Source organism: Parasteatoda tepidariorum, chromosome 2 (assembly GCF_982258835.1).
Source record: "Parasteatoda tepidariorum strain Cologne lab strain chromosome 2, Ptep-v5.0, whole genome shotgun sequence".
In the NCBI taxonomy this organism is placed as follows: domain Eukaryota; kingdom Metazoa; phylum Arthropoda; class Arachnida; order Araneae; family Theridiidae; genus Parasteatoda; species Parasteatoda tepidariorum.
The window spans coordinates 30531703-30549966 of NC_141756.1; the positions used below are offsets into that span (position 1 = coordinate 30531703).

General features: G+C 26.9%; 1 protein-coding gene across 11 annotated transcripts in view; it reads left to right on the forward strand.

The window, feature by feature from the left end:
• Nucleotides 1–18264, forward strand: part of LOC107442702 (uncharacterized) — an 80591-nt gene that overhangs the window by 25020 nt on the left and 37307 nt on the right. For all 11 annotated transcript variants that reach the window (XM_071177366.2, XM_071177357.2, XM_071177362.2 and 8 more), the window contains 4 exons: nucleotides 524–589; nucleotides 2718–2812; nucleotides 2932–3036; nucleotides 5119–5203. In XM_071177366.2, coding sequence (XP_071033467.2) covers nucleotides 524–589; nucleotides 2718–2812; nucleotides 2932–3036; nucleotides 5119–5203 — 351 coding nt within the window. The remainder of the gene's footprint in view (nucleotides 1–523; nucleotides 590–2717; nucleotides 2813–2931; nucleotides 3037–5118; nucleotides 5204–18264) is intronic.

Genomic DNA, 18264 nt, shown 5'->3' on the forward strand with positions numbered 1-18264 from the left:
TATTTATATGTTGCATTGCTAATTTAGTAGCTGCAATTGCTGTTTATTTTTTAAAATTTAATTTTTTTAATTACAATTTTACAGTGTTGAGCATAATCTTGTATGTCTTTACAATTTAAAAACTGCTTGAAATGTTTTTTTTTTTTTTTTTTTTTTTTTTTTTTTTTTTTGCAATAACGGACCCTATTTGCACAAATTCACAAAAGCGGACCCTGATTGAAAGAATGTGACTTAACGTTTATTTTATATTCACAAATTACGAGTAATTTTTTCACAATATTACAAAAACGGATTTTTCACAAAATGTTTGGACAGACCCCTGTTATGTAAAAAAATCATGACCCCTGTTTTTAAACAATTGTTAAAATAATGATCATATTGTGTTTATATATGAACTAGGTAAAAAAAGATTGTGTTAATATTTATTTTGCGAAATATATTTTACTGTCATGATTTCTTTCAGCTATTCATAAAAAAAAAATTATTTTTTACAAATGTTAATTTGAATCTTTTTCTGTTGCAGATGTCCGAGGGCCGTCGTAGTCAGGTCGTATTGCTTGATGAACGTAGATTAGATTTAATAATACAAGTGAGTTATGCTTCATATTTCTTCATTAATTTAGAATTTTATAACAGTGCAGTACATAATTTTAAAATTATCAGAACTTTATAAAAAATGAGATAATTATGGGTTGCATTATACTTTTAATTTGCCATCTCCATTCTAAATTAAAATTTTTTTTTAATGTGTCACAATTATTAGGATGAACACTTTGTAAAACAGCTATATCAGGGTTGCCACAGGCGACTAAAATGCAACTATTTGCAACTATTTTTGGCATCAGGCGACTATGGCAACTTTTTTTGCCTGAAAAGGCTAAAAAAGCAACTATTTTCAGGAAAAGGAGACTATTGGGAAACTTTTCTGTACTCTTAGTAATGTTTTTTTTTAATGCATAAATTGGGGGGGGGGATCTGCACCCCACAAGATAGTTTCTGAACACACTGAAATTTTTTTCTTTCTTAAAAGATAAAAAATTGTGAAAATTTTGAATTGCGAATTTAAGTGTTCACTTTTTAATTCGTTCAATCTGCACAGACTCCATTGTAAGTCTATTTCATTTCTCGATCGCCTTTTCAATGATTATTGCTACAAAACTCCGCATGATTTTAAAAAAAGAAAAAAAAGAAGAAGATTAATACAATATTACGATGCATGAATTTCGAATTTGAGTAAGCACTTTTCATATATATACATAAAAACATTTACGCTTATATGAAAATTATCATATTTGCCACCAACTTGTCTGAATGGATCATGGTATATGACAATTAGGTCCTTAACAAAATTTTAGTCAATATTTTTGATGAATTTTTGTTCTTATTTAGGCAGCTATTTTCCTAGTTTTTGGCTACTATTTTCATGTTTTAAGCTACTAAAAGCAACTATTTTGTTCATTTTTTCTGTGGCAACCCTGCTATATTAAATGTGGCAATTTAAAAAAAAAGTTTTCAATTTTACAACACGTCTAATGAAGTGACTGGGGTACTCTGCCCCCTGTTTTTTACAATTGCTGTAATTATTCGTGACTGTCATTGCTGTAGTAGGAATTTAAATAATTTTTTATAACCTTATATAATTTTTAAGATTGAATTGAATGAGATTAAAATTAAGTTTATAGGTTTAGTAGTTTTCGCTAATTGATGCAGGTAAACAGATGCTACTCCAGTTTAAAAACCAACTTTTATGACTCATTAGCACTAGGACAAGAATCATTGTGTATAAATCTGACCAGTAATCCTTTATAACAGTACAAGCAAGGCACTGAGTAAATATATTTGAAACAGGATACTCGTGCTTGAAAGAAAAATGCTGCACAAAATTTCAATTGCTGTCTTTAAAAAAAAATGTCTGGCGAATTCTTTTCAATTTTGAAATTTTTAATTGTTTTAAGCAATCAAACAGGAGTCGCGGTAGCACAGGGGATAGAGCTTTTGCCTTCCAATGAGGTGAACCTAGTTCAAATCCCGGTGATGACTGGTCAATACAAATTCCGTACTCAGTTTGCACCAATCACAGTGCTGTCTTTAAATATCCTCAGTGGTAGACGGATCATGTGCTAGAGTCCCCTTGCCGTCAGGCTAAGCATGGGATGTTTTTGTGGTTTTCCACTCCATGAAAGCAAATTTCTCCCAACACTTGATCCAGGAGTTCCATTGTCTTCTGGTTTGTGCTCAAAATTACAAGGCTAAGGAGTTGAACATTAATAGTCTTAAACCCAAAATTGGGTTGGCTGTTCAGCGATGGTTGTAAAAAAAGTAACCAAACATAATAAAAGTCATCAAATGGAGCCAAATAAAATATCTTGGTTACTTATATAGACCAGATGATTACAATCCCACTAAGTGGTTAACCTTTAACAAGGCGACCTTTATGAGGAAATAGGCATGTGATAGACTTTGAGGGAAAAATCTTGTTGGGACGACTCCAGCCTGCTCTGGGTTGGAGTTCTTAGAAGAAAAAGAGCTCTAATAGTTTTGAAGTTATGAGGGTTTTATGTCAATAAAAAATATAATTGAGTATAACTTGTAAGAGGTGTCAACCTCTGTTAATTTTGCTTTAACTTAAGAATTATTTTTAAAATTTTTTATTGTTAATATCTTTTTTTATTACTTTATTCCTCTAAAAAGTTTTTTTTCCTTCATTTTTTTTTTAGTCTAGACTGTATGGTGGTGAATTATTAGACATTGTTGCTTCTCATTTTAATCTTAAGGAAAAAGATTATTTTGGAATAGCTTTTATTGATGATACGTAAGTTATTAAGTCATTTCTATTTATTTTATTGATTTCGTGAACTCATTAGATTTTAATGATTGATTCACACCTTGTCTTTCATGTGAGTTTTTAATTTTTATGCTCTTATATTTCAGAGGTCAATATTCATGGTTGTCTCTTGATAAACGCGTTTTGGAACATGACTTTCCAAAAAAGAACAGTGAGAAAGGATCCACTATAATTCTGTATTTTCGTATTAAGTAAGTTGTGAGATATGCTATACCAGAGTTTTCCCTTGCAAAAAAAAAAAAAAAAAGGGCAGGGCTCTGCCTCTCTGAATAGAGCATTATAAGTTTTGAAAGGACACTCATTTATCATCGCAAAAATTTATTAAAATGCGTAATATTATGTAATAACTGAATTTGATCTTAAATTTTTAAATTACCCTCTAATACTATTTTATTTGTATATTTCAAAAATAATTCTCTGCCATTATCGGAATAAGAGAAAAATTTGTAGTTTATAAAAATAATAAAAGGCATGCTAATAGATAATCTCTGATCCTAAATTTTTTTTTTAAAAAGTAAACTAAAAAAAATTATTAATTGATAAACAACTTGAAAGATTTTTAAATAATTTAAACTGAAAATTATAAGAAAATAAACTTTTAAAGTTGCATTTTTTTTTAAAAAAAGAAAGTTATTTATTTCAAAGTTAATTTTAAAAATTAATAACATCAAAAAATTTAAAAAATTAAATTCCCCCCTTGAAGAAAAGAGTTACTTATAAAAATTTAACAAATTCTAAATAATCGTAAGAAAGTAAATATTTGTAATAGTAATAAGAATTAAACCTATAAACTCAGATAATTTACCAGTGTGTAATCTATATTATATAAAACGCTAATATGTATGTATCAATAAAACCAATGATATTTCTTTTCTCGCGTTGGCAACAGTTTTCATTTTTAATTGATAGGCTTGGGTGCGCAAGAGCACGTAGTGAGCATCATATGGCTAATCTATATTATATAAAACGCTAATACATTTTAGTTGATAGGCTTCAGTGCACAAGAGCACGTAGTGAGCATCATATGTCTAATTGGGTGAATTCTCACCGAATTATCAAAAAAATTCTCACAAAATTATCTTCATCGAAGCCGATGCTTTACATCCGGCGTTCAGTACTATTTCATATTGTTTTACAACACATGGTTTTAGCCCTCTGGTGGGAAAGACTTTAAAACAAAACTTACAACAGTTACTTTTCTCAACAACTGAAATTTAGAATAGTGTGATTAAAAAAATATGTGAACTGTTTGCAATTTCAAATTAATATTGAAATGCACAGGTTTAGAATTTTCTACAGTGAAAAGTTTTCGGAACTTCAGTGTTCAAAAAAGTATACAAAAGCTAGACGTTAAGAACATATCCAATGAACGAGCAAAGCAAGCATCGGATTGCGAAGCAATCCGAAATGAACTGTGAAAGCAGTTCTGGGGGTTGGCGAGCGCCAGCGAGCAGGGGGCGAAGCCTCCTAGTTATTATTTAAACAGTGAATTAATATTTTCAAAAATTGAATATGAGTAAAAAGGCAGTGTTTTTAAGAGATAATCAGCTTACAGATAGGACAAAGATATAAGGATTAAAGGGCAGACCCCCTTTTTAAAAACGCTTAGGCAGAACTCTGGATATACATTTGTGTTGCAATACATTAGTAACATTCTTTTATCGTGTACTTGCAGTTATTAAATGTGTATTTTAAAATGAATGATGATACCATATAGAATTTGGCATATTATTTTGACCATTAATCAAAATTGTTTTAAAGGTAATATAAAACAATTGTGCATTTTTTCAAATTTGTTTTTCATATTCAATGTGATATTCAAATGAGAGTTTTCCAAAACTAAAATTTTTATTAATTTAATGCTACACTCTCCCGTCAGTTCGCCCTGTTCATCATCCCTCAAGGATGGCCATCTTTCAAATTTGAAACATTTTTTGCTAACAGAAGGACATAAATTTTTTTTATTTAAACAGCAAATTTTTAGTATAGTACCAGATCTATATGTTGGAAATACTTTGCAAGACATTATTTTCAGAAGACAATTTTGGGTATCATTGAGGCTAATTTGAAACATAAATAACTGTTTTATTATTTGCAAATTATTTGAATGATGGTAACAAAGATAGTTGTTTTCGGTTTGTTCGATTCTACAATGAAAAAGAATGTTATAATTGCTGGTATACATCATTTAATGAATTTTGACTATGCACTGTAAAATTATAGTTATCTTTTTTTATTGCATTAAAATATATAACTTTCTCTTTATTTTTCAGATATTATATAGAAAGTATAACACAACTTCGAGACAGTGCAACCATCGAGGCATTTTATTTACAGACAAAATCTCTGATTGCTAAGGTAAATAACTTTTTAAATTTTTTTTCATATTAATTTTTATTTTATCTTATTAAAGTTTTATAATTGCAGTTTATTAAATATTTAATAAATATTATACACACAGTATGACTATTTATAGGGATTGCTAAGAAAATATTCTAGTACTTTCTTATTTTTCTATTTTTCATTTCTAAGCTGTTTAGTCAGTTGTTTTGCATAGGTTTTTGAAATGTATTTCTTTTGAACTAATTTAGTATTTTATGTCTGAATTGATTGTAATTATGTATGTGATTATGTATTTTATGTCACGAATATGATTATAAATGTTTAATAACAAGAGTCTGTCCAGATCAAATTTACTACCATTTAGCAGTATCTTTTCAAATTCAACTTTAGAAAAAACGGTAGTTTCAGAAAATGTTTTTTAAAAAGCAAGTTCTAATATTCTCATCCCCCCATCATCATCACTTAAAACTTTGTTTTTATGTACCGATAAGAAACGATAAATCCTGAGTTAATTAAGCATAGATGAATAGGTAGTATTTGCTTGGTCAGATAGTGTGGTGTGGTAGCCTAACCAGCCGCTTACGCCATATTATAGAGAGTTTTTTTTTTTTTTTTAAATTAAACCATGAGGAAACTTTACAGGAAGTTGAAATTTGGACATTATTCTGAATATTCGAACATTGTTCTAAATTTCTTCTAACAGACCTTTATTTTTTATGAAAACTTTTTCCTCTGAAACTTTTTTCTATGACTATGTGGGAAATGTTCTCATAATGAAAATAACTTTTAGTGCAAGTACTGTTAAATGCATGTTATTTTTAAAATTCAAGTCGAAATTTAACAATTGACTATGATTTTTAAATTTAGATACAATTTTACGCCCAAAATTTTGCAATAGCAGAATTATTTTTGAATATACAGGGAAAAATATATAAAAATTTACCAGTCATAAATGATTTTTATTTGTAGTGACAATTATTGAAAACATCTTCTTACTGTACCATATTTTTGTGTTGATTTTTTAATATAATTTTTAATTTTCACAAATTTTGTCTAAATTTTCACGAAATAGGTACTCCTCATAAAAACCTAAACAGACCACTGAATAATAAATTCTTTTATTAGTAATAGTAAAACATTTACTTTTACTTATTATTTCTTTGCAATGTTAACTAAATGTATTTCTAGAGCATTATTTCTCATTTACATGAAAAATAGATTTTGATCAATATTTGTTGGCAAATGGGTGTTTTCAGATAAATTTTATTTGTAAATTATAAACTTTTTGTTTACTGCTGGTTAGCCAGAATGGCAGGCTATACCATGTTAAGCGCCATAAGCTGGTTAAACTGATTTGATAACTTATTCATGATCAGTGATGTGATAACTTTTTCAGTTCCACTTAATTTTTAGAAAAAAAGGTTGCTTTTTCACAAAATTCCTCTTAATCTGCTCTTAGCTATGCTCTAATCTAGTGGTTGACAACATGTGTCATAAGTAGTAATTTTGTGCAACCTGCTGCCCCTTTTTTTAACAAAGAAGCAATTTCTAGCATTTTTTAAATAGTTTTCCTAATAATTCCCTTAAAACAGTTAAATGAGAAAACTTAATCTATAAAGAATGTGATTACAAATGTGTTATAAGGAATATGATTACATATTATTCTCAAAAATTTTACACATTTCCCATATTGTAGTAATTTATGTAAAGAATATTGCTCTCAGGATCCATAAATTCATTAAGGAATTAGATATTATAATGGTGAAATCCAAAGGGCACTTTAAGGAAAAACACATGAAGAATTAAAAAAAATAAAATTTAGAGAATTTAAAAAAATGAATTTGAATTCCGAACAATTCCGTATATTAAATTATTGCTTCAAAATGTAAAAATTCAAATGTAAACTTCAAATGTAATTTAAATTGCTTAGATAAATTTCACAATATTCAGTTGTCTTGAGAGGGTTCTTAACTCGCAATTTTTTATTTTCTTCCCCTATTTTTGCAGTCTCTAAATTTTTGTGTTGATAAGTAGCGTTTTATTTTTTTTACGATGCATGAGCTACTAAGAAAAATGTAAAGAAAAGTCCTAAAATTTACTTTCAAAAACGAAACTCTATGAACAAATGTTCGAAATTAAGGACTTCATATATGGCTTGTTTTCTTGCCAAATCATCGAATTAAGCTTGAGTAAAATTTATTTTTTTTGGCTGGAAATTTTTCTTCAAACCTAGACTATGAAACATTGTAAATAAATACCAAAATACCTAGACTATGAAACATTGTAAATAAATTTTTTATAAAAGCATATTATTTTCTGCAAAGATTTAAATTCACTTTGTATGTAGATATGATTGTTGTTTGAAGTATAAAGAGTAAAAAAAAAAATTTAATGGCTTCATAAGCATAATTTTTGAAGTAAATTATACAGGTTTGGGATATTTGGATGTTAAAATTAGGTTTTTGAAAAACTGCTGGAAAGTGAAAATAACTGATGGAAAACTGATAAAAACTGTCGAAATCCAGGGGAAAATTTCTTCTATGTGATTAGGGACATTTTATAAGAAATCAAATTACGTAACTGTTTACATTATGCGCAATACTTGCATTATAATTTTGATTTACATTATATATCATGTATAAAAATGTGCTTCATTATACTTATGTTCTTAATTTACTAAGTACAGTTATTGGAATAAAATTTCCTAATACATGTTAATTTTAGTATATAATATAGCAGTTTTGGTAAGTCTACACTCTATTTCATGCAGCTCAGCATCAATTGAAAGAATATTTTCAGTTTTTCGTCTTATTCATTCAAAATTTGGGAAAAAAACTTACAAAAGGCTTCAAAACTAGTGTTTTGTAATCATATGCTCAGGGGAAAAAAGAAGTCAGAATGAGAGTGAAATGAAATTTTTTTTCACATAATGAACAAGATAATTTATGGGCAATTTTTCATAAGATGATTGTTTTCGTATTTTTATTTATAATTATCTTATACTCATAATAAATTATAATTTTATATTACAAACTTTTTTTATACCAGTTGTTAAAACAAAATGAGGGTTTAATATCAAAATTATTAAAAAGCATAATTGATTGATCATTAATTTAATATGTATTTTTTATTTATAATTACATCATGTTTTTGATAGATAATAATTATTTTTTACACAACAAATTTAAGTTTTAAACAATTGTTAAAAACTCTGTCAAAAATGGGTTTTTGACACAAATGTTGAAACTAAGTTATTTTAGAAAAAACTAAGCATCTCAAACAAGCAAACCTCTTCTCATTTCTTAAATCTAACTAATTTTTACGATTTTTACTATATAAAATTGAATACAAACTTAAACAAAAAACATAATTGTTCATTTATTTAAAATAGTTTCATAATTCATGATTGGTAAATTTGGTTTTATTCATAATTATATCAGTGGGGATTATTTTTATTGACGGTGAATTTTATTCATCGATCCGGTTTTCAATAGCGGCATTTCCGCACCTAGAAAATGACTCTGACCAAAATTAAAATCTTTTGCAAAAAATTATATACTTTCGATAACTTTTTGTCGTCAATGGAGGAAACCCCTCAGAATGACCAACCTCCATGTCGTTCCTGAGAGGTTAAATTTCTCTTATATGAAATGATTATATTATGACAAAGAAATGATAGTTTGAATAACAGTAATAAATATATGAATAACAACAAAATAGAGTAGATAAATTACAAATGCAGATAGAACTAACGAGTATATCCAGATCTACAATCTCATCATCACTAAATTGAACTCAACATATTATGAGTAGATATTTGTGAAGATGTTTTCTAACTTTTCTCTGTGAAAAAAATTAAAGTTTTTGTTATCATATTTTATTTAAAAGTTGTAATGAAAAATTCGCTTTAATTCATATTATGGTTATGTTCATTTTAGATTTATTAATTATGGATCTATTCATGTATATATTCCTGCATGAATTAATATTGCTTACAACAAATGATTTTTGCACATTATTCACACATTGTGTTTGTTTACTTATATTCTGAGCAGGTATTTTGTTGTAATTTTGGCTTAATATTTTTTCTTCTTCTCAAATTTAAAATTAATAGGGCTACCCTGAGATTTCTGACCATTGGATTCACATATTCACGAAGTAATTTTTCAGAGGGCGTGAGGAATATTGTATTGCAAGCAATAATTACGAATCAAAAATTATGAAATATATTAAATATTATACAAAATTACATAATCTTTTAAAATGTATTTTATTTCTAATTAATAAACATTTAAAAGCTTTTGTTCAGAAATGTTATATCATCAATTATAATTAATTCATGATTTATAATTGCATCATAAGATGAAATGGTATTAAACACTAATAAATATTTCACCAACACACTTAAATGATTTCTGTAAATAGCTATGTATATATTTGTGTTCAAAGATAATTATTTCTCTTTAAATATTTGAATTCCCTAAGAAGCTGTAATTTAAACTGCCCCCCCCCCACCCCTGATATTTCTATATATATATATATATATATATATATATATATATATATATATATATATATATATATATATATATATATATATATATATATATATATATCTGTGTGCGTGTGTAGTTTCCAGTTTTTGAAAGAGGGATGAGCTTTGAATAATAATTCAAAAGAAGAAATCGGTTAAATTGCGTATTGATCTAAAATTTATTAAAAATGAGAGTGATATTTTAATTTAAAAAATATAATTATGAAATTTATCTGACTGAAATCTTTACTTATCAAGAATCATGGATTTTGAAATAATTTTGTTTAAATTAAGCAGTTTTTATGATTAATAACTTATTTTTTAATTGATCACAAAAGCTTTTGAGGTTTTATATCTTTATTACTAGTTTCAATTCTTAAAACGGTCCCCAAAAAATTCTTTAATTTTTATGCTGTTTCTGAAGTTGAGAAATATTTTTGCTTAATTTCTTTAAAATTATTATTTTATTTCAGGCTTTACAGTATAATTTATTTTAATATGAGAACGTTAATTCTCTGAATACTTGAAAATATGTTATTACAAGCAGAATATTTAGCTAATTGCATAAATTTAAATCAGATAGTTTTCATTCACCAGATTTGTTTGCATTCTTCTTAATTTAAATATTCTTTATTTTATTAAAAGTAATATAGCTCAAAAAATTATCGTGTTTGAAAATTTGCATTTTAGAAAATTGTGGTGAATGTAAAGTTTTTTTTTATGGCCTGATACATTTTTTTCTCAAAGTAAATCATATTTGATCAAAGTTGTTTTCTTGTATTGAAATTATAAACATCTAGAGTTGCTTTATAGATTAAAAAATAGAAATTTATCTATGTTAATTTTATAAATATCTTTTGTGGCTCTCCTTCAGTTTGAAAACTATAGATCGTTAGAACCCAGAATTTTCATATTTCCGATACTTTTTTTAAAGGTGGAACCCTATTTTAAATTATACAAGTCTCCCATATTTATGTTCTTTTATTACAGCATTCTGAGCTGAAATCACCATAATTGTGAATTTATCTTTACTTGTTCTGTTTCTTCTGTTAGTATTCATCTTTTTTTTATATTCTTTTCTAGTACAAGAAATTGTTTTTTATTTTAATGATCAAGAATTATGCATCCCAAGCTTTTTGTAGCCCAATGTAGCTTTTTTTCTTTCATGCCACCTGAACAAGTTTTGGCATATTCGCAGAAAGTATCACTTAAAACACAGACAATAAGGAAGATCAAAAACTAAAGCTAGAACTATTAATTATTATGTTAAAAATGGCATACTAGTTCCAAGCGTTACGTTTTAGCATAATTTCAATAGACAATAAAATAGAGAGAAAAGGATGACAGTCATTCATTTGTCTGTTCTGTATTGTACTCTGAAGAAGATATTGCTGAGAATATTCATATGCTGTTTTTAGTTATTTTGGTGTACTAATAATTGTGACTTTTAATGTTAGTTTTATCATCTTTTATTATTATTATCACAAAATCTAATTATTTATTCTTTAATATTTTAAATATTTAGCTTTTTCTTTTTATTTCCTTCAATCTGAAATTTTTAATCATTTTTTTATTTTGTTAATTTTTTTTCATTAGTAAAATTTAGTTTGTAAATTTGTCAGTTTTTAAGTACATAATATTTTTAGTGTAAGGTATAGTAAAATTAGTTATTGCTAAAATGATATGATTAATTTTGTTTAAAGTTCATAAATTTATTGGTTAAACCTTTTTGTGCTCATTATTTTTTTTATTAATAAGTTGATAATAAGTGGAACTTTTATTTTATATTATTAGTTTTACAAATCTATCCATGAATGGAAAGATTTTGTTTTATGTGTATAGTATAGGAGAAATCAGCGTTAGTTGGTTCCACTTTTCAGTTTGTATTTTTTTATCTCATTAAAAAATTGTCTTTACAGTTTGATTTTTCTCTTCAAGGTAAATTGCCTTCTTTTCACTGTTCATAATTTTTTTTAAATGTGTTCTGTTAAAATTTTTTAAAATTAATTTTTAAAAGAATCCTTGACAACTGGACCTATGTAGCCCAAGGCTGGGCACTTTGGTTCTTGTGACAAAACTCTGTTCAGAAAAAATATTTAAGGATAAATTTCATCTCTGATTTAGTAATTGGCTCACCTATTTTCTTTATAAATGCATTTTTCATTTTAATTTCTAAATATAAATAAAATGAGTCTTCAATTATATAAAACTAAAAGGAAATCAGTCTTACTGCAATTAGTTTTGAAATTTAATGAAAACAAATATTTGACACTAACTGACTGATAAGTACTAACTGATTTTTAAAAATTTAATATGACTTAGCAGTTAAGATGGTTTATAGCAAATTAAAGTTATTAAAGGACATATGAAACAATAACTGTGCTGAGAAAAGCCTGATATTTCCTGAAAGAGGTTTGAGAAAAATAAGAATTGTCGAAATCTTTTTGCTCTCTTATTTTATCAAGATTTGTTGCATATAAAAAATATTTTAATCACTATTGCATGATATAAATTTAATTTACTAAAAAAAATAGTAGACATGATCTCAAAATCTTATACAAGTAAAAAAATTTTTCTTACTCAGAACTTCTCCAAAAGATGCAATCTTTGACAAAATTTATTTATTTTTTATTCCTAAATACACAGCATATTTCCTGTGTAATTTTTTACTATAGATTCTGTTTGAAATTTCTTTTTACCCAGATATCTATACATATTCCAATTTTTTTCCACTTTGACCAAAAGTTAAATGTAATATTTCTGACTAATTTTATTATTTAATGTGAATAAAATTAGTTTATTGTAATGTCTGTAAAGAAAATTAATGAATTACATATTTGTATATAAGATTAATTTAAGTAATTTTTAAGTACATTTTTTATTAGCTTTTATTCCTTGAAATTTTGTTATTTATTTCAGACTTGTGTAAGTCAAGTTTTTAAAAATTTTTCAAGATAAATAAGGTATAATTAATTAGCTGTCTTAAAATATAACCTTTTGAGATAAAAAGGGCACATTTTAACTTTTAACTGTGTCGTGTGATTCTTTCATAGGATCTGTGGGGGTGCAACTAGTTACTGGAAAAATCAAACAAAACTATTTAGAAGCATTAAAATAATTAAGTCAGGTCCAACGTGCTACTAGGTTCAACCTACCTTGTCTTCCTTTACTTTTAGTTCCACATAAAATTTATGACTGATAAGAATTATTTTAATAAAGCACAGAGAGTTTTCTTTTTTCATTATATCAAAAATAAAATTATTGATGTGCTAATTTATATTTTTTCCCTACAGATTAACTTTATTATTGAGGTCATTTTTCTTCACACATTTGTTTCCTTTTTGAATTTTTAAGTTAAAGTTTATTTTTTACTTTTTTAAAGGGCATTTATTTCCATAAATAGATAAAATGTTAATAATTAGAGTGATGCATTTGCTGCTAAACTTCAAAACCAGACATATTTGTCTGAAATTGTTTCAAACCTATTTCATGTTCTGAATCAGCAGTTTTAAATTAAAAAAGATTTTTTTTTTTTGAAATTGTGCTAAATTATTTTTGATAAATTAGGCATTTTCTATAAAACTCTGCGTGATTTGTTCAAAATAGTTAATACAATCTGTTTGAAAAGTTAGATAATTACTAATTATTGTTGATTTTGTGTTTTTTGTTCATTTATGTATAACCTGCATTAAAAAAATTATTTCTAATTGTAGTTCTAATTAAAATTATGGAATTTAATATTTCCCAGGTTAAAGCTCTTACATAACAGTTTTGATAAGTGGCTGCTGCATAATGTTTTGAACATGTAATCACGTGAATATAGTAAATAACAATTTTATACCGCTTTTATCTTGCTACAGTTTTTGAAAAATATAAGTTTTAATAAAAGCCAGCTTTTTTTAAAATTTTAGCCAGACTTTTTTAAGTGGTTTAAACCAATAAACCTGATTAAAATCCAGCAACCTGGGACCTAAACGGACCACCCTGTAATTTCCGATCTAATGATCGGATCTTCACGTTCTAGGACTCAATCTTATTGGTTCTAAGGGGTCACCTAAAATATTCTAATTAATTAGTACAGACGATATTTTAAATTACGAAATCAGACATAAAAACGTACTTTTTCTACATATCTTTTTTCAGCTGATTCGGATTTCTGACCCTTAAAATATCGAGTGTAGCCAAAATCTTGAAATTTTGGTCTTCATAGTTTAATTAGGAAAGCATTCCAAAGTTTGAACCTCATAATGTTTCTTTTATTTTTTGCGTATTTCGCTAGATCTCGAGAACTTTTAAAGCGAATTGAAACATTTTTACACACAATTATAAAATTTGTTTATCCAAAGATAATTACTCAAAAAAATTAATTTTAGTAAATATTTATTATTTTTTATTGTTTTCTTTAATAATAGCTGAAAGAATTTTAAATTGTGAGGTATAAAATTGTTTACATTATTTTAAAGAATATAATTTTATATGCCAAAATACAAAATTTGTGCGAAATCAGTTGAATAGTTCCTGAGAAATTGAATTTTAAAATAGTCGTATTTTAAATGCTACAGCTAGCATATTGCTAGAAATACAATTGATGCTTTATTTGTAAACAACAGGCAAGTGGTTGTTGAACAAGATGCTGATCTCATCATATTTCTCAGTGCTCTTGTTCCACAAAGAAAAAAAAATCTTTCTGTTGAAAGAAGGGAAATATAAAAACAAGATTTCACAATTCCATAGACTTTTGGAATTCTACCATTCTAAATGACAGGAAGGATTTAATCTTATTTTTTCACGAATGAAATGGTTGTGATATTGCTTCATGGATATTGGGAAAAGGAAAAGTGCAATTTGTTCAGCTATTTAACCTTCATCTCACTGCTTACCAAAATTTTCAATGATCCTGTATTCAATTGAAGGAACTGATGAATACTCGTACTTTCGATGCACAATTAAATTGAAAAATAAGTATCTAGAACCTTAAAGGATTACAATTTTCAATATTTTCATGAGCTAGTAGGTCTGGCAGGCAATTCCATCCTTTTTTCATGTTTAACAACAACAGTTCATGTTGCATATTTATATTCACGCCAGGTTTATCTGCAAATGGATATGCGGTTGATAAACAATTTGAGTTCTGAAGGCTTAGAGTGGGAAGTATATAATCGAACGTTATTTCTTGTTTATACTATTGCACAACCTAGATAAAATGTTAGCATTAATTTCTTACAGCTGCAGAAGTCAGAAGCTTTTTTATTGTCTTTAATAGAACCTACATGAGTTATATTCCCAACGACTGATTACTTGAGAACTGAAAAAAAAAAGTGTAAAAATTACAGGCAAGTTTCATTAATTTAAGGTTTAAGGGGGAGGGAGGGAATTTCATGCCCAAGGTTATGGAATTTTTTTTATAAAAGTATCCCTTCCAGTTATATTACGTTGTTTAACTGCTTAAAAATTTGAAACAATTTCTGTAAAAAAAAAATCGTTTTTTAACTTAATTGTACCTAAAATGTAGGGCTTTAGAGAGAGGGAGAATATCAACCTCAGAGGATAAGAACTTTTTTTTTTCCTTAATTGATCCCATGTAAGTTATATTCTAACATTTAATTGCTCAAAAAAAAATTAAAAGAAATCGTAAACAAATTTATTTGGAAAGCATTTAAGATTTTAGAAGGGAGGGATCATAAATTTTTTTTTCATTACGAGAATCTATGTAAAATATTTTTTGTTGTTTAGTTGCATGAAATTTTGAATAAAAATCTGCATAAAAACTTTATTTGGAAATCTAGAATTTATAGTTTTAGGTGGAGAGGAAGGAAATGTCATTCTCAGAAAGAATTTTTTTTTTTTTTTTTTTACTATTTAAAATTCATGAAAACTGAATCTCAACATTTAATTGCTTAGAAATAAAAAAAAAAAACTGAATAAATAAATAAGAGGAATTTTCTTACATTTTGAATGTAAACAAAATTTTTTAGATGGAAATGTTACAGGGAGCGGGGGGAATAAATGTCATCCTCAGGTAATATGAACTATTTTTTATTCATTACTAGGATCCATAGAATTAGCATTCTAATATTTAATCACTTAAAAAAAAATCATAAAAAGGTTATTTTTGTGTATTTAAAACTGATTTTAGGGAGGGAGAGAGGGTAATGTCTTTTTCAAGGCAACTGACAAATGAATCATGTTTATTTATTATATACTATTTATTGAATCTAGTCATATTTTTTTCTACGTTTAATAGCTTGAAAATTGATATCAGTATTGGTACTTAAGTTTTAGGTTTAAGGTCTTTCCCTCTTCAGGGAATATGAGCATTTTTTTCCCATTACTAGAATTTGTATGAGCTATTATTATCCAGCATTTATTTGCTTGAAAATCAAAATAAAATATGCATTAAACTTTTATTTAAATTAAGTCCCTAAAAATTATAGTATTAGGGGGGAAACACCTCCTCAGGAAGTGGGAACATTTTTGTTTTCCTGTCCTAGACTGCATATGAGTATTTTCTCAATGTTTTTCCATTATTTTTCCCAATTTTAGTGTACCATTAGATGGCATAAAAACTATTAGCTTTTAAAGATAAGTTAAAAAAAGGATTTTTTTAAATTAACTAAACATTATATACTTTTATTTTGTAAAACAAAGTAAATTTAGTTTTATGAACAAAGAATATTACAAGTAGTATCTAATTTTTTAATTTCTTTTTTGTGCTGTAATAGTTAAAATCCATTTTCTAACAGTACTATACGCAAGTTAATAAAAATGCTATGAACTGTTACCAGAAGGAAATAGGTAAAATTAATTTGACATTAAATGGTTTCGTTTTCGTATATAGGGAAACAATGTACACATTTTATAGTAATTTAAATGATTTTTTTTTTTTTTTTGTAAATTCAAAATCATCAGTATCTTAAATTATTTTAAGAGAAATGAATCCATTTTTTTTTATTCCTAAGTCTTTTACTATTAGTTTTAGCAGATTATCAATATTAAATGTTAGAAAAAATAGTATACAATTGGGTTTTGAGGAGGTTAATATCCTGACTACTGGAATTTTTAAGGGGTAAAATCATTTTAAAAATAGAAAAAGGTGTACAAAATTATAAGTAGTTCAACATGTGGGCTTGAAGTAGTTTATATATACTTTACATTACATTTTCTGGAAGGAATTGGGACTACTGTTACACTTAATATGATTCTTTAATGTGGTTCAAAAGTTGTATGAGAACATTTTGGTCATGGTATATATACCGGTTATGTTCAAACTAAAAAGTAAAGGATTCTCACTGCAGTACGCTTAAACAATAAAGCATTTTCATTGCAGTCCGTTGTGGGCCAGGGACTTCATAGAGTTTTAGGTTCCACAATTTCATGACCAACAGCATAATTGCAGCAATGTTGTCAACATTGCGCACAAGCCGTCGCTACTTTCCAGAAGAGCTGGTAACCATCGATCCGTGGGTGGGCTTCCAGCCACCGTTGAGGATTTATAATTAAACTAATAAAGTTATTTGGAATCAAAACATATGTATCTTTCCTCATTGGATCGGAAACATGGGTGTCTCAGGTTATCAATAGTAATTGCAATTAAATCAGGAACAATAATATACATGCGTTGTTTTAAAGTTTTTATAAGCAAATATTATACTATTAGAAGTGAATATTTCAACTTACTGAGTCAAGATAAGAATGAGAAAAACATAAGTACTATAACAAAAGCAGCAAAAGGATTAAGAATAAAAAAAAATTAACTTTAGTTGAAATGGATTGAGGCAGATACTTAGTCTCTTTTTTGGCTTCTCAGCATACTAAGTAGTTTCTCCCAGCATAGGAACATAGTCTCATATTGTATCTATGTATCTGAATCAGGGGTTTTCAACTTACATGAGGTCAGGGGCCACAATTTAAAACACAAATCAAATGGCGGGCCGCAACTTTATCAAAATTTTATGTAGGACTCTTTTATGTTTGAAGGAACATTAAATATTACTGTCAGATTTTGACCAAGTTGTACAAAACAAAAGTATTGAATTACAAATTAAAATAAGAAGTAGATTTTTAAAAATATTTAATTGCATATTAAAAAATTCGGGATAGAATAACTTTAATGTGCACCTATGTATTAAACAATTAATGTGCAACAGATATCTAATTGTTAAGACATAAAACTTTAAAAAGGTTGGTATTAAAACTTACATAGTAGCACACAAAATGTTCAATGAGAAAATTGAGGTTTGTCTGCTGCAACCACCAGGGAATAGATATTTACATTTTAAATTTAAAATTTACAAATGTGTGTGTAAATATTTTCGTCCAAAATGAGTGGTTTCGAAAAGTTAAATAGGAGAATTTCTTCGAGAAAATTTCTGACACACACATGCTAAATTATGTTCACAAAATGCAAAAAAATGAAATAAAAAAAGAGCAACATACACGATTATTTTTATATTTGAATAAATATTTTCTTGGATGCAAAACCTGAGAAATAAATTTTTTTGCACCTTTGGTATGTTAAATTTCACAGAAACGAAGAAATTAG